The following is a 21,116-nucleotide window of genomic DNA, read 5'->3' as shown; positions in this document are numbered from 1 at the left end:
TCTCCATCAAAGAACGGCAAAATTAGAGAATGTTTTAGCACGCAAATAATGCTTGACAACTTCTTTTGAAAACCCTGTGCACATTTTTGGGGAAGGACGCGTTAGGAGCATATGACGATGTAATTAGACACTAGGGACCTATGCCAGGAAGGAAGCAGTGAAAGAGGATTTCTTTTTTTCCCCGTTGCTACAGAACTGGCAGCAGATGCAGGATTGTGCTTTTTTTTTTTTTTTTTTAAACCCTCCTTCCTCTCGATTATTCATGTAGAGAGAGCTGGCAGGCAATCAGAAAGTGGTTGGACTCTGGTCTTCTTTCAGCTTTACCAGCTCTGTAACTCTGGGGCCTATGCAATGCAACTCAAGCTAAAAGAAAAATGTTTAACGTGGTCTTGTACAAAATTTTAACGGGCACTTTAAGAAGACAATATCCAAAGTGATTTCTGCAAATACAAATTATTTACCTGCATTAATTGACGGACTGAAAATTCCCCTCCTCCCTCATCAAGGCTAGAATGAATGTACTTTTAGCCGCAGTAAGAGTTTATGTCGGAGGAGGAGAAGTGCCCACAGATATTGCATATTCAAATCCACACGTCTACTTTTCATGCAAAATTCTACTCTCAGAAAAGGCAGAGACAAAATGTCTCTGCATGACTGGAACACCACGTCAATGCCCTCACATATTTTCTCTTTGTTAATCACTGCAAAGACCGCGGGTAAAAAGTACCCAAGGACTTCGGAGCACGGCTGATAGTTTGAAAATTGCCCCCTTTAATGCCATTCAACGAGCGATGCAACAAGATTTATCCTAACTGCTGTAAAAAGTGCCTATGATAGCATGGTCATGCTATTATCATACCCGGAAAGCCAAAAATGTATTGGCTAAATAGCGTGAACTTGTTACTAACCGAGGGAAATCTAAATCTCACGGTGATACTAAACTGAGCATGCTCAGTTCTCTTTTCCTCTTGCCTGCTTCCAAATATACACAAGGACACCTGGTTAACAGAGGGTTGCTTGTTAGTGCACATGCACAGGACCAAAGAGGGAGAGTTATTACACTCCAGGAGAGGAAATGAAAGTAGAGCAGAGGTGCAGGCAAACAGAAAACCGACATGAGTGCATGTTTACAGCCATCTGCCTTCTGTGTCAGTGAGGATCTTCAAAGCGCAGTGTGACAGGACGTGGTTGGGGACAGAAGGGAACATGGAAAGGGGAGACCCAGGGAGGAACCTGACTGTCTTGATTCAGAAGGGCACTATCTGACCATTTCCCCTTCTTCTACCACCCTGTAGTGTAAGTACCACAGTGGCTGTGCTACACAGTTTGCTAGTGCCCAAATTCCATAGAAATGAGCTCTTCACTCAAAGCAATACAATTAGTGAGCTCATAGAAGCTTTTGAGGTTCAGACTATAGTTCGGCCTCAGACCTCTGAATGCCTACAGTGGTCTTTATCTATGCTAACAATGTCAATGACAGCATAGATCTTTGTCCTCTGGCAAGATATTTAATACGACTTAGCTGGATAAATATCAGTTTATCCAGCTAAGAGGCAGCCACTGAATATCCAGCTACAATCAGCAGTTGCCACTTAGCCAGATAAGTACTTATCCGGCCAGATAGCTAGTTGGATAAGTGGTGGGTGGGTTGAGGGCATAACGAGGAGGAGCTACTTATCCAGTTAACTTAGCTGAATAAATGCCAATTTTCAGACTTAGCTGGTGATGTTAACTGAGTACATAAGAATATAAGAACATACGACTTGCCATACTGGGTCAGACCAAAGGTCCAACAAGCCCAGTATCCTGTTTCCAACAGTGGCCAATCCAGGTCACAAGTACCTGGCAGGATCCCAAGGGGTAGATAGATTCCAAGCTGCTTATCCCAAGAATAAGCAGTAGATATCTACAACTCCACCTAAATAATGGTTTATGGACTTTTCCTCCAGGAACTTGTCCAAACCATTTTTAAACACAGTTATATAATAGCTTTCACCACATTCTCTGGCAACAAATTCCAGAGCTTAATTATGCGTTGAGTAAAAAAAATATTTTCTCGTATTAGTTTTAAATGTATTACCTAGTAACTTCTTTGTGTGTCCTGCTCAATAGCAGGTCTAAACTTAGCCAGATAAAACTTTTCCAGCTAAGTGGCAATTTCTATGGGGATATTCAGCAGCAGAACCGTGCTGCTGAATATCCCATGTAAGTTAGCCGGGTAAGTCTTAACCAGCTAATTTAGCTGGCTATGGATGAATATTTATTTATTTAAACTCTTTTCTATACCGTCATTAAGTTATATACCATCACAACGGTTTACATATAGGCACATAAATTAAGGTTGGTAAATGTGTACGGTAGTACATTCTAATGGGTGCCAATAAGGTACGGTTACATCATGTCGAATAAATCTTATTTGTTGAGTGAGGTAAATCTTGACCATATATACATGTAAGTTACTTATTTACAGGTATAATTCTCATGCTCTGTTTAATTCTATTAAGTTAGCCGTGAGATAAACTAGTAAATTACTACAACGCACATGTTGAGAACAGTGCTTTGTGCTGGTGATCTTCTGCCTGATCCTGCATACTTTCTAATCTCCGTTCTCTTTGCAAAATGCTTGTTTAAAAAGCCAGGTTTTTAAACTTTTTTTTAAAAGGTTTTGAGGTCTCTTTGTAATCTGATCTCTAGTGGCATTGTGTTCCACAGTGTAGGGCCTGCTAAGGATAAGGCCCTTTCTCTAACTTGGGTGAGTCTCGCTGTCCTGACTGAAGGAATGGTTAGGAGTGTTTTGCTGGCTGATCTCAGGTTTCTGTGTGGGACGTGTACCTGTAGTGCTGTGTTCAGCCAGTCTGCCTTTTGTCATGTATTAGTTTATGTATTGTACATAGGGTTTTGTATTGTATTCTGTGTTCTATTGGTAACCAGTGCAACTCTGCTAGCGTTTCAGTGATGTGGTCCCTCCTTCTTTTACAGGTTAATATTCTTGCTGCAGTGTTTTGTAGTATTTGAAGTGGTCCTTAATGTTGTATGTGGGAGTCCTAGTAAGAGGGCATTACAGTAGTCAGTGCTAGAGAATATTAGTGCCTGGAGCACTGTTGAAAAATTTACAGGTGTTAGTAAGGGCTATATGAGGTGTGTAGCAATGTTTGAAAAGCATAAGAACATAAGAACATAAGAAAATGCCATACTGGGTCAGACCAAGGGTCCATCAAGCCCAGCATCCTGTTTCCAACAGTGGCCAATCCAGGCCATAAGAACCTGGCAAGTACCCAAAAACTAAGTCTATTCCATGTAACCATTGCTAATGGCAGTGGCTATTCTCTAAGTGAACTTAATAGCAGGTAATGGACTTCTCCTCCAAGAACTTATCCAATCCTTTTTTAAACACAGCTATACTAACTGCACTAACCACATTCGCTGGCAACAAATTCCAGAGTTTAATTGTGCGTTGAGTAAAAAAGAACTTTCTCCGATTAGTTTTAAATGTGCCCCATGCTAACTTCATGGAGTGCCCCCTAGTCTTTCTACTATCCGAAAGAGTAAATAACCGATTCACATCTACCCGTTCTACACCTCTCATGATTTTAAACACCTCTATCATATCCCCCCTCAGTCGTCTCTTCTCCAAGCTGAAAAGTCCTAACCTCTTTAGTCTTTTCTGATGTGTCACTGTTTTGTTTGAGAAGAAATATTTGTGGGATGAATATGTGTATGTGTGTAGGAATTCTGTCAAAAAATGTGTTAGTTGTGTTTTGCTTTGCCAAAGATAAGTGTGGTAAAATATATTCATCCCCAAGAACCTATAGGTATAGTTTTATTCCTCAAAAGCAGGATATCTATGATATTGAACTCCCATGCATATATCCTCTTGAAATGACTCAATATCCTAGCCAATCCTTAAATCCAAAAAAATACGACTGCAGACATTTAAAAACCAGCTTGTGTCAGAAGTGGCTGACTGACCCTGAAACAGGTTGAGGAAGTTTGGGTTCACTTTTACAGACAGAGTAAAGAAATAGGGTTGATGTAGTTCTCAGTATGTGCAAAAGTTCAGAAGGTATAATATGATATAGATGTGAGTTGCTATGTAATTTAAATATGTGGGTGAAGACATTGGTTTGCTTTGGAAAGTTTTTACAGTTGTGCCGTGGCAGTGGAAAAGTCTGTAAATGTGGGATGTAGATTAAATTACTGATGATGTGTGTTCTACTTACAGAAAATAATGGGTGGATTAATGAAACTGGCAAGGTATTAAATATAAATGCCCCTGATGCAGGCATACTGCTCGAAACATCAGGCCTGTGTTGGGCTTTGAGTACTTTAAGAGAAGGTTTTGCTCACTTCACCATTATTTCATATGTTTTTCTATTGCAAGATCAGGCTTTATCTGCATAAAAAAGTTCAAAAAATATGAATATGGAAGATGGAATATGATTTAATAGACATGGAACCGATGATTAAAAACGAGAGGCGTTTAGGAGAAATATTATACATTTTCCTCATAAGCAGGACTCCTAGTTTCCTGCAGCAGCTCGGAAGAAGATTCTTCAGCAAGCGTTAAAAAGCTCTATGGTACATTTGCATAAATGTAAATCCTTTTGCATATTAAATAACATCACTTTACATTTGCATAACACAAGTAAAGTAATTTTCTAAACTTGCTTTGAGCGTGTATAACATATTTTGTTCTTTTAGGAGTTTTTATCGATGGCGGATCTCAGGCATGGATACAGGGAAGGAGAGAAAGGAGATCTCAGGGATAGGAAGAGAAAAGCAAGTGAGGATCAGGGAAGGGGAGAAGAGAGGGGTGGAGGGAAGATCACATTAGGAGAAAGAAGATCAAGGTTAGGGGACGAGAAGGAAGAGAGAGGACTGGGGATAAGGAGAGGGGAAGAGTAGTTGTGGGATCTTGGGGTGGGGGGTGAGATACAGAGAGGGAGGTGTTCCTCACCAGGCTCCAACCCTGCTCCCCCTCTCACCCCCACTTCAGTCCTCTCTCTGCCTTCTTCTCCCTATCCCAGGTGTCCATATGCACACATGAACACATCCATCCTCTCTCCAGCCCCTCTTCATACACACCCCGATTTCCCTAGCCTCTTTCACTCAACCTCCATCCCCTCATTTGCTTAACTCACCCCCCTTCACTCTGCTCCTCTTTCATGCAACCCACATCCACTTTGACAGGCCTCCCAGCTCCTCTTTCACAAATTCCCTATTATAGCTGATGGGGTTTAGGGATACCCTCTTGAGAGCAGGGCGGGACCTCGAGGCAGGAGCTGGATCTGTCTTCTGCTTAGCCAGCCCCCTCCCCTGCAGGTTAAACCCTTGGATTCTGGGGCCCACTGAACCTGACAGTGAAGGCTGGGTTGGTCTTCTGCCTAGCCAGCCCCTTTCCCCGCAGATTGGGCCCTTGACTTCTAGGGGCCAGTAGGGCTTAGTTAGAACAGGCAAGGCTGGACTGGAGGCTGAGGCAAGGCTGGACTGGAGGCTGAGGCAAGGCCGGACTGGAGGCTGAGGCAAGGTTGGACTGGAGGCAAGGGCTGGATACTAGGTAATACAGGGCTGGAGGCAAGGACTGGATATGAAGGCATAGGGGCCTGCAGGCAAGGGCTGGATACAAGGACCAGATCAAGCCAGGACAGGACAAGTCACAGACAAGATAACACAGATAACACAGAAGGCCGAAGGCCATAGAGGTAGGCAGGAAGCCCGAAGGCCACAGGGCTAGGCAAGGCAAGGAACGTGAAGGCACCTAGTTCATAAGGCAAGGTAGATAGCAGGATGGCCCTTAGGCCACAAGGCAAGGCAGAAAGCAAGAAGGCCAAAGGCAAGGCAAGAAGGCCTGTAGGCCACAGAGGCCAGGACAAAGAGCTAAGAGCAACTCAATGAATCAGCAAGGAATTTCTGGCAAGACAAGTCTAAATAGAGCTGGGGGTGTCTATGGTGCAGGCAAGGCCTGGCAAGTTCTGGAATCCAGGCCTACTGAGGTCTCCTAGTGGAGAGAAGACTGCACCACAGGCTAAATCAGGTTGGTCACTGAGGAGCTGGCAGGAGGCAGCAGGGTAGGTTGAGGCTGCGTAGCATGCAAAATCCTAATACTTCACCAATCCCTCTCACACAGCCCCCACCCCAGCAACTCTTTTACATCCCATCCCTTCTTTCACAATCTATCCCCTCTCCCATAAAAAAAATATCCCCAGTTTCCCCTCTTTCACATCCCGCTCCCCCAGCTCTTTCACAACCCCTCTCCTAAATTCCCATCCCCTGCTCCTCTTTTCTCCGATCTTCCCACTTCCCCATCCCTCCACCCTCCAACACTGATCAGTGACAGGGAGGAGAGCAGCGGCAGCAGCAGGTCGGGCCCCATCCTCCTACTCCACCTCTGGGGCCGACTGCGAGGTTGCAACTGTGTGGTTTAAAGCAGCAGTCGGCCCCATGCGATGGAGCGGGAGGAGGGCGCAGCCTGACTTGCTGCTGCCGCCGCAGCTCCTCAGCCCCATAGAGAAGGAGCCAGTCCGAGGAAAGGAGACGGAAGTAAAGCTTGTTGCCGGCAAGCTTCTTCTTCACAGATCCAGCTCTGTCCCCGGTCTCCAATTCTGCGGGAAAGTGGCCAATTCCAGGAGACCGGGGGGCCCTGCTCATGCGGATAAAGGCCCTTTGGACGAAGTGGGATTTAACAATCAGCTAGGGTATAGAGTTCCGAGTCATTTCAAGCAGGGATATGCATGGGGGTCATTTTTCAGGTCCTCTGTTTCCAGTTGGCTGAGCCCTCTCAATAGCGTACATGTTTGGGAGTTATCGCCTGGTCCAAGCTAAGTATTAAACAGCGTGCCTTTAGCAAGCACTTGGTAATAGCATAAAGGGTAAGCATGCACTGTTATCTACCTTGCTCATGCTAAACCCGCATTTGAATACGATGTACGAAAACGCTCATTCTAGCATGCCCATGCTAACATCGTTCTGAACCACTTCAACATGCTCGATAAGATCTTATTGCGTCGCCATTTTTAGCAGGCGCCCAGAGGCCTTAACGTGCCTGCTAAAAGTTTAATGCGTAGGCCCCTGTATCTGCTGTCCTTCCAGTGTGACTGACGGCACGCAGTGTCGTATAAGCCCGCCCTAGACCACAATAAATAAAAAATAAAATCATATCTTGTTACCATATACTTCTGAATCTTCATCCATAGGATCTTGAATTCCACAAGCCCCAAGGTTCCAGTCCCCTCAATCTGTGCATATTAAGGGGCGGTAACAAGAGAAACATTTCTTTCGAGCTCTGGTCACAGGCCGTGGCCAATTGTGATGAAATATGTAATGCTCGGGGCACAGGGGAGCCTGGGGTCGGCTGGCGCCATTTTGAAAGATGGTGCCAGCAGGGCAGATGTGAGTGGGACTGGCTACTACCCCACTTAAGAACCCCATACTTATGGAGTCAGGCGGTGGGGTGTGGTCTGAAGGTGGGTGAGCAACTGTAAGGGGGGCTTCAGAGATTTTTGAAGGGATGGGGCTTAGAGGCTGGGGAGAGTGCTTAAATGGGGCTTCCTTTTTTTCATTTGCCAGTGGAGGGGGGAGAAAGGCCTGGTCCACCAGGGAGCTTTTCCAGTGGGGAAGGGGAACCACCCAAGCCCGACAGTGCTCCTGGGGCTGGGGGAGAGAGGAAGTTAACTACACAATCTTTCCCACAGCAGCGTAGCTAAGATACTTTTTTTTTTGTTGCTGGCGAGCTGTGCTACTGGTTGCCACGACAACGAGTTGCTTTGCATGCATTTTCTTGAGATTCAACTATTACCATGGCCGCGTTGCGCCTGATTAAGGGGCCGAGCAATAATGTACAAAAGTTTCACGCATTATTTTCAGTTAGCGCATGATAATGCGTTTTACTGCGTGCAAACATGTTATCGCAGCTTAGTAAAGAAGCCCCTTGCACTATGAGCCCTCTTGGGAGCTGGGGAATACCTACTGTCCCTGATTTGTCACCTGAGCTTGGATTTGCAAAGCCGAGTAATAAGATCCAAATCCTCTCTACCATCTTCTCCACTCCCCTAGGCTGGATGTACAGCAGTATACTAACTGAAGGGTAAGATTGTGCAGGACTGACTGACCGTTTTATATCGTTGTCTTTGATGCAAGTATTGTCTTGTTTTATTTTGATGTTTTACATTTGAAGAATGGAAGCTGCCCCATATTGCATCTCCTGGGCTTGGTCAGATATCCTTGTGGATACACAGACTGTGCTGGGTGATACTTTATTCATTTATCAGAGTTTAATGCTTAGAATCGTGAAGGAAGCCAGAAACCCAAAAGTTAGTTTCAAAGTAGGCAAATGCCCTTATAATAAACGAAAACAACACTCCCTAACCCCATCATTAGAACCCAGTGATATCATTAAAACACAAGTCATAGGTGAAGGATACATCCAGGAGGCTGATCATTTCCCTGCAGGTAAATAGGGTGAAGCCATCAGATTTTATGTCAGTGCCTAAAAACAAAAACAAAAAAAAGCCATCATCGGAAATCACTCGCAACTAACAAATCAGCAATAGAGAAGAGGATTTTTTCCCAGTGAGTCTCATTAGGAAACCAGAATTTATATTGCATCGTCTGTCTGACTGGAGCGCAGTGCGTTTTATTATTCTAGCACGTCAGTAATGGACATACTGCTGCCTCTGGGGTGGGATGGCTTAGCTCACTCCAAACGGAAGCAAAATGCAGCACAAAACAGACAAGTTATGGCATCAAAATCAGAACAAGCAGCTGCTATAAAGGGTCTCTCAGATGTACTGTGGGACTCTCGTACTAAGGTAGGAAACCCAGACTTTGACATTGCAAAACTAAATCCTTCCCCAGCTTCAAGGCAAATCCAAGTATATCTAGACCAAAAGGCAAGAGGAATAGTAGGGGTGAGATAACGAGTTACAGGGTTGGGGTAAAAAAAATAAAGAAGGTACATGTGATTTGGTACTGACTTCAGTTGCTGCAGGATATTGTCTCTGACACTTTTAAGGGGCTGGTAAGGAATGCTGCAGGCTTAATCCCACTCATCCCGACATGTTGAGGGTCACTAGGTCCTTCATCCATTCTGCCATTCTCTGCATAAGGCCTTTCCTTACTCTTCCCCACTAAATAACCAACTTACGTTTTGCTACAACCCTGTTCAGCAAAGTCTGCAGCTCTGTGGCCGTCATTTCACTGTCCTGCAAAGAGAAATGGGGTGTGTTGTCAGGCAGAAAGCTGCAATGACTGCGCTGGATCATGATGATGCAAGGCATGAGACCTGTGGACGGGCTGCAAGTACAATGCTGACCTGCCACCTTCAGATACGAATTAATTAGTGGAACCTGACACACAGCGGCTACCCCCAGACTGCACACAAATCTGCCAGCCCGTAGAGCACGAGCAACAGGCACCGCAAGCATGAACGATCCCTCTTACCCCCGAAGCTCCTTATGAACTACCCTGAAGGATCTCTTGTCACCGCAGGTTCCTTATGAATTACCCCGAAGGGAGCCAGCTGTAGTTGTGATGAATATTTTGAGGAATGATCACGCAGTACCAGGTCCCGATCCATATCTCCCCTGCCCAGAATTCTAACATGAAGCTGAATTCTGTTACAGCAGGTGGAAATAAAGGCCTGTTCTTTATGCCTTTCATTTGCACCACCTCAATTATCATATCCACTCAATTTCTGCTTGTCATGGAATATCTACTAGGGGTGTGCATTCGTCCTGGTTCGGGGAGCCCAAAACCCAAAGGAATTTTCCCCGAAATTTTGGGAAAATTTCGTTTTCGGGTTTAGTGCGCTCTAACTCCCTGTTAGTGCATGCTAACGAAAAAATGTTAGAGCGCACTAACAGGGAGTTAGTGCGCACTAAAACGAAATTCAGGTCTCCCCAAATTTTAAAGGCCCGAACCGCAGGAAATACGAAATTTCTCACGGCAGGCTGAAAACGAAGCCCGAACTGATAGGTTCAGGCTTCGCACATCCCTAACATCTAATAATAATGAACAAGTCCCCTCTACCCTCTTCCCGAATAGATACACACACACGTCCGCACACATAAAATATGAGAGGGTTTGGTGCCTGAGTGAGCTGAGTGCCAGTCTCTTGGGAAAGGTTTAGAGGAAAATGTGGCTCCAGCAGATGGAGCTCAGAGGCTCAGAGAGTGTGCAGGTGTCCTTAGCTGGGTAGGGCTCTCACTTAAGGGGAATCCCCTCTGTGATCCCCTCTGACTGTGATATTCTTCTAGCCTCACACCCACAATCACCAGAAAAAAGGGTCTCACTCCTAGGTACATTCCGAACAAACTGAACTTTTATTTTCCAGTGGCACCAGCAGCCAGAGTATGAAAGCGAGTAGTAAAGAAGCACCGATTAGATCAGGCTACTTAGGCTTATGCAGCTAGACTGAGGTAGCTGTAAAAAATACAGAAAATGATTAGAGGTAGAAGTGCTTCAGCAACTTATGTTCATTTGTCCCCTCAGTGAGGAGAATCATTTACAAACATTTTCTCCCCACTCCTCTATTCAGCAGCTCAAAGTGCTAACAGTAAGGTGCAATTTTCATAATTCTCATAGTTTCACCCCACACACTGTTCTCCCTTCTCCCTAAGAATCCATGGATATCCCAGCTCCAACATCCAAGCATGCATTACCAAACATTTCAGAACTCACTAACTGTCAACCAGCATCTCTTCTGCACGGATCAGGGAACTCTTCACCCCAGAATCTCCTTTTCTCAGCTCTCATCCAGGCAATAGTGCTGAACTTCCCCGATGTCAAGGCTCTCACCCTGGACTTCTTCTGACTTCTCCACTTCAAAACTCTTCTGTCACCCTGAACGTCTCCTGACCTCTACCTCTGAGACTCAGGTCAGGCCCCCCGGTGGTCTCTCCTTGAGGATGCGCGCCAGTCCTTGGCTGCTTCCCCATGAGAAGAATTCCTTTCTCCTTGAGGGAGAAAGCTCCTGCAGGGCCTTCTCTCATGAGAGGCTGCCCCAGGCTGAACCATGACTCTCCAACAATTACCACATGTATGCAAAGTGTCCGACGAGCAAATGTTTCATAAATCTCTCTCTCTTTCCACCCTACAATAACTAATGAAAGCAAAGCGAGTCTGTGTGCTTACACACACCCACCCCCCTTTCACCCTCCCTGAGCGCTGTCTCTGCTGGGTTATCAGCCAAGAATGCCTTCTCTGTGCTCTTCCCATTAAAGGCCTGCTCACAGGGAACACACTGTGCACCAATTACCGGTCTTACAGATTTTTGTGATAAAACCGCTCACCTCGCCAGTCAGCTGTTCAAACAGGTGCTTAAAATGCTGGTCAACCCCCTCATCAGAAATCTTGGGCTGGAGAGAAGGAAACGTGTTAGACTTGAGGGGATCTAACATGCTGACAAGTGACGAGCTCTTACGATGACTTCTGCGGGAGTTATTAACACTCGGCATGGGTTTTTACTCATTCACCAGCACAGTCACAAAAGCTTGGCGACAGCGTTGTACGGAAAGAGCAAAATTGTCTTTGGCCAACACCAAAGACAATTTTGCTCTTTCCGTACAACGGTCCTTAGCACGCCTGACTATCGGACCAGGCACATGGGTGCATCCTTTTTAATTGGCCTCATCTGGAACATTGACGGATTATAAATATGGCACACATTGTGTGCATGTGTTTACAATGACTTTATGGTTAACAATTCATCGGAAGTATGATTTATCTTTTTTAGAAATATACTGGAAACAGATGGGCATGAAGTTCTTTAGGTGTAAAATGTACAGTTTATTACTTACACCAAGGGTTCTCAACCCAGTCCTCGGGACACCACTAGCCTGTCTGGGTTTCAGGATATCCACAACGAATATGCCTGAATAGATTTGCCTACAATGGAGGCAGTGCATTCAGATCTCTCATGCATGTTCATTGTGGGTACCCTGAAAACCCGACTGGGTTGAGGATCCCTGATTTACACAATTCACATGCAATCAGCAGTCTCTACCAGCTCGATTTTTTGAGCTGCATCTCAAATCCCATGAAATGTATAACAAAAGGGGAGGGAAGGAGGAAGCTATGATGGAAGATGGTATTGTGCAGCATAGCAAAATGTACATTATACAAAGGAGGAGGAGTCTGGAACTTGCCTAATCACAATAAAGAGCTCGTTATCAAAGGAAAGACTGCCAGTCACATGGGGGGGTCATTTATATTAAGCTGCCTAATGATGAATTTTCTTTTTTGGGGGACCCTGGTCTTTTGGAACCAGGGCTGAGATCCTGCTCCCATGAACCTTCATTCTCAACAATCTGGGGATTTTTCTCCCTTTATTATATTCCTTCCCAACATACTTAGTCCATTCGACACAGTGATAGTCCTCTGCTGGGGGGCCATGCACCAGAGATCATAATGGAACCCTGCAGTCTTGGTCCCTAGATCCAGCCACTAGGTGTCGCCATTGCACAGTGACTGGGACTCCCTCCCTCCCAGGAGCTGTGAATGCTGACGCCATGGTATCCCTAACCCCGGCCAACCCGGGAAGTAGAAGGTCGGGCTTGGGAATGCATTTATTTTGGGAATTTTTGGCCCGGCTTTCCAAATGATGCTCAAGATAGCTCACAGTGTTTATTTATTTAAAATAACTTATCACTTAATATTTTATAAGAGACGTTCATAAAAATCAAAAACAAATAAATAGTATGCTAAAACCTGACATATGTTAGAAGTAAAACCATAAATAAACAAAATAAAAGTACTAACAAAATAAATCAAAGCATGACAATAACATATAAGCAAATAAAACAATAATAATAAACTCTGTGTAAATCAGGCAACTACTTACCCACCCTCAGTCAGTTACCCTGCCATACGAGTGCATATTCATAAGGAATTTCTATCTTTACCAAAACCATACAGTAAGTTCAAACAGTGGGTTACAGATGTCACTTATTAGAACTGAATCCAAATTCTCCACCAGCTTGGCCTCCATGTAATGAATTTTCAGAAGGAAACCACCAGGATATTTTCCCTTTGAAAATACACTAGAGATGCAGGCGTACAAGGTGTACGCACATTTAGTCCCTGCTGTTTCTACGTGTACATATCTGAAAATGCGATTGAATGCGCATTGTTCACGCCTCTGATTCACACACTTGCACAGGAGCGCACCTTTTCTAATCCAGCTAAAACTATGCACGTTGTAAAAGCCCACACGTGCTTTCAGCCGCTCATGAGGGGGTGCAATTTCCACCCTGGGGCGTGATCTAGCCGAATAAGGCCTCAGGTCCCCGGGTAGATTCCTTTGAAAATTGTTTTTTGCTCGTGCCTCAACCTTCCCATTTACGGTGGTCCGTCACCCTCCCCCCCCCCCCCCTTTCACTGGCCTCAGCACAGAACATTTCAAAGTGTTCTAATAACATCATAGAGTTTACAATGAGCACATTTTATACCATAGAGTTTACGATGCGCACCTCACCTTCTCACTTACAGCACATTTATCAGAAAACAAGGATGATGGAAATGAGCATTCAAATAGCATACAGGACTTTATATGACTCTGCTGTCCTGCAAAACAAACGCTTTGAATAGCAAAGGCTTATCCGCAGGACTGGTGAAAGCACTAGGTGGACTGCGCAGTCACCTAGAGTACCACTGGTCTAGAGGCAGCGATGGCATGGCCTTTCCTTCTTCCTAACCGAGCAGCCCGGAAGAGGAGTGGTGGGCCTGTGTGGGCGGGAAGAAGGAGAGGCCATGCCATTGTGGCCAAAAGCATGAGGAAAACGGCGCATACCCTGGGCTGTCACAGGGAAGCGGCAGCATCAGCACCGACCTGCGCAGCATTCAGCAACAACCCCCACCCTCAGGTGCAGGAAGCAGAACAGAGCCAGCTCCCATGACCTGTCTGCCATGAGGGCTGAAAGAGGAGGCTGCCATTGTGCTGGGAAGGGGGGAGGAAGTGAGAGAGAGTGTGGCTGTGAGAGCACATCTGTGTCCTTATGTGCATGTTAGAGCATGTATGGGTTGTGTGTATTTGTCTGTGAGAGCATTTCTGCAAGTGCGTGTGTGTCTAGGAAAGCATGTTTGTGTGTGCATATTAGAACATGTCTGTGTTTGTGACTGTGAGAGCATGTCTATCTCTGTATGTGCGTGTTAGAGCATGTCTGTGTGTGTATGTGTGTGTGTCTGTGAGAGCATATCTGTGTATGTGCATGTTACAGCATGTCTGTGTCCTTCTGTGAGAGCATGTCTGTGTCTATGCGTGCATATAGCACAGTTGCTTACCTGTAACAGGTGTTCTCCGAGGACAGTAGAATGTTAGTCGTGAGGACTAACATTCTACTGTCCTCGGAGAACACCCATATGTGAGATATGGGTGACATCATCAGATGGAGCCCGATGCAGTAAACTTATGTAAAATTTTCTAGGAACTTTGACTAGGCATACTGAGCATGCCCAGCATGCCCAATACCTCGCATCCATGCAGGGTCCCTCTTCAGTCTCGTAACATAGAATTCCGATAAAAATAAAATAAAATAAATAGGAGAAACACAACTCCGCGGGGTGGCGGGTGGGTTTTGTGAGGACTAAAGGAAAATTAGTTTCTTACCTGATAATTTTCGTTCCTGTAGTACCAAGGATCAGTCCAGGACACCTGGGTTGTGACTCCGCACCAGTAGATGGAGACAGACTAAAACTTGTGGGCGGAGCCATATATGCCCCTGTGCCAGTCACAGCCCCTCAGTCTTACGGAATGTCAAAGTAGAACACAACCAGAGAAGTGAACAAAACTAGATACCGCTAACTAACGGGGAAGAAACACCCCTTCTGGAACCGGGCTCTCCAACCGAGAGAGCGAACAAGCGAAACAGAGCAAATCAAAAACACAGAGCGGACTCTCCATTACTTCAGCGCAGCACTGCGGGCGGGATCCTGGACTGATCCTTGGTACTACAGGAACGAAAATTATCAGGTAAGAAACTAATTTTCCTTTCCCTGTACGTACCAGGATCAGTCCAGGACACCTGGGATGTACCAGAGCAACCTACTGAGGGTGGGAAGCAGAGAGTCCCGCTCGGAGAACCCTCTCTCCAAAACCCCCGGAGTCGGTAGCCCGGACATCCAGCCGGTAATGCCGGATAAAAGTATGCAACGACTTCCAGGTGGCCGCCCTACAAATCTCTTGAGGCGACACCTGAGAAGCTTCCGCCCAAGACGCTGCTTGAGATCGAGTCGAGTGAGCCCGCAGCCCCACAGGAAGAGGTTTTCCCCTCACCAAGTACGCCGAACCAATGGCCTCCTTGAGCCAACGAGCGATCGTTGTGCGGGACGCTGCAGCTCCTTTCTTTGGTCCAGAGAACAGGACAAACAGATGATCTGTGACCCGAAACGAATTAGTGACCTCCAGATATCGGAGAAGGGATCTCCGTACGTCAAGTTTCCGTAACTCCCTCTCTTCTGTAACAGAGGAGCCTCCGCACGCAAAAGCGGGCAACTCCACCGATTGATTCACATGAAACGACGAGACCACTTTCGGAAGAAAGGAAGGAACCGTCCGTAAGGAAACCCCCGAATCGGAGATACGCAAGAAAGGTTCCCTACAAGACAGGGCCTGTAACTCGGAAACCCGCCGTGCCGAGGCAATCGCCACCAAGAATGCCGTCTTTAAAGTGAGATCCTTAAGAGTTGCGCGTTTCAAGGGCTCAAACGGCGCCGTGCATAGAGCGGAAAGAACCCAATTGAGGTTCCAAGCCGGACAAGGAAGACGTAACGGGGGGCGAAGGTGCTTAGCACCCCGAAGGAAACGAGCAATATCCGGGTGAAGCGCCAGAGACTTACCTCGCAAACACCCAAGCGCCGCCACTTGGACCCGTAGGGAACTGCACGCCAGACCTTTGGCCAGACCCGCCTGGAGGAACGCCAGAACATCAGAGACGGAAGCCGAAGTGGGGACCACCCCGCGCTGCACGCACCAGTCCTCAAAGACTACCCAGACACGGACGTAAGCCAAAGACGTCGACTGCTTCCTGGAACGCAGCAGCGTGGCCACCACCGCATCTGAATAACCTTTTCTCTTCAGTCGATTCCTCTCAAAAGCCATGCCGCGAGACAGAAGTGATCCGCATCCTCCAAACAGACGGGGCCCTGATGGAGTAGGGCCGCCATTCCCTGGAACCGAAGGGGTGCCGCTACTGCCAGTTGTACGAGGTCTGCGAACCACGGCCGGCGAGGCCACTCCGGTGCCACCAAGATCACGTTGGCCGGATGCAACTCTATGCGCCGTAGAATCTTGCCGATCATCGGCCACGGGGGAAACACGTAGAGCAGCACATCCGTAGGCCAGGGAAGCACCAACGCATCGACGCCTTCTGCCCCCCGCTCTCGACGTCGACTGTAAAATCGCGGGGCCTTCGCGTTGTGCCACGTGGCCATCAGATCCATGTGGGGCACCCCCCACGTTTCGCAAATGAGAAGAAATGCTTCGTCCCCCAGCTCCCACTCTCCGGGATCCAGACGATGCCGGCTGAGATAGTCCGCCTGCACGTTGTCGACTCCCGCTATGTGAGACGCTGCGAGGTTGCTGAGATGTAGCTCCGACCAGGCCATCAAGCGCTGAGCTTCTTCTGCCACCTGGGGGCTCCGTGTCCCCCCCTGCCGGTTGATGTATGCCACGGTGGTCGCATTGTCCGACAACACTCGGACTGCCTTTCCCCGCAGCAATGGTAGAAACGCCTGCAGAGCCAGACGGACCGCCCTGGTCTCTAGGCGATTGATAGACCACTGGGCTTGCGACACTGACCATAGGCCTTGAACTGAGCTCCCTAGGCAGACCGCTCCCCAACCGGAGAGGCTGGCATCCGTGGTCACCACTGTCCAACTGGGCACCAGGAGAGAGACTCCGGCGGAAAGATGACTGGGATCCAGCCACCACCGCAGGCTGGACCTCGCGTGTCCCACTAGAGGAAGCGGTAAATGGAAGTCCTCCGAGACCGGCTTCCAGCGGGAAAGCAAGGATGACTGTAAGGGTCGCAGATGAGCGAACGCCCAGGGAACCAGCGCCAGCGTGGAAGCCATAGACCCCAGGACCGTAAGGTAGTCGCAGACCCGCGGCTGGCGAAGAGACAACAAGCGGTGCACCTGAGTTTGCAGTTTGCCCCTCCTTTCGAGCGACAGAAACACCTTGCCCTGCTTCGTGTCGAAAAGAGCTCCTAGATATTCCAAGGACTGCGTGGGTGTCAGATGACTCTTGCTGAAGTTGACCACCCATCCCAGGGACTGCAACAGATGGAGGACCCTGGCCACCGCCATCCGACACTGATCCTCGGACTTCGCCCGAATCAACCAATCGTCCAGGTAAGGATGGACCAGGAGACCTTCTCGGCGCAGTTGCGCCGCCACCACGACCATCACCTTCGTGAATGTACGAGGGGCCGTTGCGAGCCCAAACGGGAGCGCCCGAAACTGGTAATGCCGGCCCAGAATGCAGAATCTGAGGAAGCATTGGAACGACGGCTGAATGCCTATGTGAAGATACGCCTCCGTGAGGTCCAGGGAGGCCAGGAACTCGCCTGGCCGGACCGCGGCGATGACTGACCGGATCGTCTCCATTTTGAAGCGAGGAACGCAAAGGCATCGGTTCACCCCTTTGAGATCCAGAATTGGTCGGAACGTGCCGTCCTTCTTTGGTACGATGAAGTAAATGGAGTAAGTAACGGCCTTTGCCGTGCTGGCCGGCCGGAACGGGGGAGATGGCTCCCAAGTCCTCTAGGCGGCGGATGGTGTCTAGCACCGCCGCCTTCTTCTCGGGAGCCTTGCAGGGTGACACAAGGAACTTGTCCACTGGAGTGCGAGCAAAATCTAACGCGTAGCCGTGTCTTATCACGGTGAGGACCCACTGGTCCGACGTTATTCCGGCCCATCTCTCGTAGAACGACAGCAACCGCGCCCCGACGTTGGGAACGGCGTGCTGAGGCTGCGGCGGGAGAAGGGCCGACCCCCTTTCATTGTGAAGATTTGGGCGCCATGATGGCCAGGGCACCCCCTGGTCTACCATAGCGCCTCCCACGAAAGGACTGCTGGTGAAAAGACTGCTGCTGCTGCCGCCACTGTGGGGTACGGGAGGAGGAAGACCTGTAGGATTGCCCCGACGACCTTTGAGGGCGCGCCTTCCTGGGCCCACGAAAACGGGACCTGGATGCAAAGGAAGACCGCGACCTGGATCTATCTTCAGGCAACCTGAAAACCCTATTTTCCCCCAGGGAAGCCATTAAATCATCTAATTCCTTGCCAAACAGTAACTTACCCTTGAAAAGCAGCGCCCCGAGGTGAGCCTTAGAAGAGCCATCCGCCGCCCAGTTGCGGAGCCACAGGAGGCGGCGCGCCGAGACAGCCGCCACCAGGGATCTAGACGAAGTGCGCAGTAGATCGTGGAGTGCATCTGCACCATATGCTATTGCCGCTTCCAACTTATCCGCTCGTGCTGCCTCCTCCGCCGAAAGATCCGCATTGGCTTGGAGGACCTGAGCCCAGCGCAAGCTAGCTCTCAAAGCGAAATTCGTACACATGGCGGCCTGAATTCCTAGCGCTGAAACCTCAAAAATCTTCTTGAGCTGTACTTCCAGCTTCCTGTCCTGAAGGTCCCGAAGGGCTGTCGCTCCCGTAACTGGAATAGTAGATCTCTTCGTTACCGCCGAAACCGCTGAATCCACCTTGGGGAACTTGAGAAGGTCCAGCGCATCCTCCGGGAGAGGGTAAAGCTTGTCCATGGCCTTGCTGACCTTCAATCCTAACTCCGGAGTGTCCCATTCCCGGAACATGATGTCCGTTGAAGAAAAATGGAACGGAAAAGCCACTGCCGGACCCGTGAGGCCCAACAGGACCGGATCCATGTTCGCTTCTTGACGAACCACCGCCGGAGGAGGGGGGTCTATTCCCAGTTCCTGGAGAATGGCTGGAATTAGAGGTGGCAATTCTTCCCTACGGAATAGCCGGACCACCTTGGGATCGTCGCCCTCCGCTGCCTGTGACGCCTTTCCTGCTGCAGCTGGAGCGGATCCGTCCCCTGCCACGTCATCGGTCCCTTGTTGTGGCTCTTCAGAGGCATCAGTGTCCGCCCCCGTGGAGGAATCCGGGTCCGCCTCCTGTGGGACGCCACGCGGAGGACGTTTCCCCCTGGAATCACTCGGGGCCCCACTGTTGGACTTCTTCAGCGGCGGAGCCCTGCGGGACTCCCTCCGGCCGCGCTTGCCCTTACTTTTCCTACATTTCAGGACTTTGCGCAACAAAAGCGCAAAGTCCTCTGAAAAAGAGCTGGAACCCGAATCAGCCTCCGCTGGGCTCCCCGGGGACCCCGGGTCCCCCGAGGGACCCCCCCCCCGCCGGGTCCCGCTGAGGAGACAGCGCCGGAGGCAAGGCCGCAGGCCCTGCCGCTTCCCGCGCCATTTCGCGGCCCGTGGCTAAAATGGCCGCCACTCCCGCGCTGAGCGGGAACAAATCCTGGGGCTTCTCCAACACTCCCCCCCCGCTCGGCGGTGGTCGCGCGCGCCGCACACGAGCCCCCCGAGACGTCCCGGACGACCCTTCATCGCCCGGGATGCAGGAAGCGCAAAGACCGACGCGAGAGAGACGCGCGCGCGCCGAGCCACAGGCTCGGCAAGCGGAGCCACGAGGCATGCCGGCGAAACGGCGCGAAGAGGGCCGCAACAGAAATCAAAATGAAGAAAAGAAAACAAAAGTCGCGCGAACGGCCTCCCCCCTGTCAGCGGCGCCCCCCTGAGAGCGGCGACGCAAGGAGCAGCCTCCCCCCTGTCAGCGGCGCCCCCCCCCGAGAGCGGCGACGCAAGGAACAGAGAGCCGGAACAAAAAACAGACAAAACTTTTTTTTTTTTTAACAAAAAAACAAGGCCTGTCGCTGTCCGCGGTCCTGGAGCCCTAGTCCAGCAGGGGTGAGTGAACCGGGCTCCCCGGTGTCACCCCTGACACTGCTAAATAGCAAAACTGGGTCCTCGACCCTAGCAGTGGCCTCAACCGGGGGGGGGGTAGTCCCCTCAGGACCTCTCAACCCCCCCTGGGAGGCAGGGCAGACGGACGTCAGTGACAATTTGGCAAAAATTCCAATTACAAAACCAAAAGCCTAACCTGGCCTAACCCAAAGGAAAGAAAAACCAACCCTGACGGAGTACCAGAATCAGGGCAGGGAGGAGCTGTGACCGGACCTGCACCATCTACTGGAGACAGAGTAAGACTGAGGGGCTGTGACTGGCACAGGGGCATATATGGCTCCGCCCACAAGTTTTAGTCTGTCTCCATCTACTGGTGCGGAGTCACAACCCAGGTGTCCTGGACTGATCCTGGTACGTACAGGGAACATTCTGCTACCGTGTTTCCCCGAAAATAAGACAGTGTCTTATATTAATTTTTGCTACCAAAGATGCACTAGGCCTTATTTTCAGGGGATGTCTTATTTTTCCATGAAGAAGAATTCACATATATTGTTGAACAAAAAAATGAACATTTATCATATTCTGAATAGTTGTCTGGTTATGCTGGTTTGTGATGACAACTAACTGTGAATCCTGCAGGGTAAAAAAAATCACAGCTGCATGCTCTGGTGTTCTGTGCGATGGGCATGCTCCCAAATAAAAACTTTGCTAGGTCTTACTTTCGGGGGAGGTCTTATATTTAGCAATTCAGCAAAACATCTACTAGGTCTTATTTTCAGGGGATGTCTTATTTTCGGGGAAACAGGGTATCCTCGGAGAACACCTGTAACAGGTAAGCAACTCTTCTTTCTCTAAGGACAAGCAGGATGGTAGTTCTTATGCATGGGTGAATCCCTAGCTACAAGTTGCTCCCCAACACAAAAGGGGATCAACAGACACCTAACAACAGGCCCAACAACCCTGGTGCTGTTGGTAACAGAGGGGGAGACAGCCTGAACCCAAACTGCAGGCCCTCGGTTGGGGGAGTTGGGTTCTACACCTCAAACAAGTTCCAGAGGACAGACTGGCCAAACCTACTGTCGTGTCAGCCATCCCTATCCAGACAGTAATGTGATGTGAATGTGTGGAGAGAACTCCATGAGAACTGCTCGCAAGTTTGTCACTGACGTTGCCATGGCACTG

The 21,116-nt window shown here is 48.9% G+C and overlaps 1 protein-coding gene across 1 annotated transcript in view; it reads right to left on the bottom strand.

The window, feature by feature from the left end:
- LOC115086784 (calpain-8-like) overlaps nucleotides 1-21,116 on the bottom strand; it is a 171,193-nt gene that overhangs the window by 9,388 nt on the left and 140,689 nt on the right. Inside the window, exons 14-17 of the mRNA XM_029593105.1 lie at nucleotides 11,289-11,354; nucleotides 9,143-9,200; nucleotides 8,421-8,485; nucleotides 7,167-7,235 (exon numbers count right to left, since the gene is read on the bottom strand). Of these exons, the coding sequence (XP_029448965.1) occupies nucleotides 7,167-7,235; nucleotides 8,421-8,485; nucleotides 9,143-9,200; nucleotides 11,289-11,354 (258 nt within the window). The remainder of the gene's footprint in view (nucleotides 1-7,166; nucleotides 7,236-8,420; nucleotides 8,486-9,142; nucleotides 9,201-11,288; nucleotides 11,355-21,116) is intronic.

Source organism: Rhinatrema bivittatum, chromosome 3 (genome assembly GCF_901001135.1).
Source record: "Rhinatrema bivittatum chromosome 3, aRhiBiv1.1, whole genome shotgun sequence".
Taxonomy (NCBI): domain Eukaryota; kingdom Metazoa; phylum Chordata; class Amphibia; order Gymnophiona; family Rhinatrematidae; genus Rhinatrema; species Rhinatrema bivittatum.
Note: the sequence above shows the minus strand (reverse complement) of the source record. Positions and strands in the feature narration are given on the sequence as shown.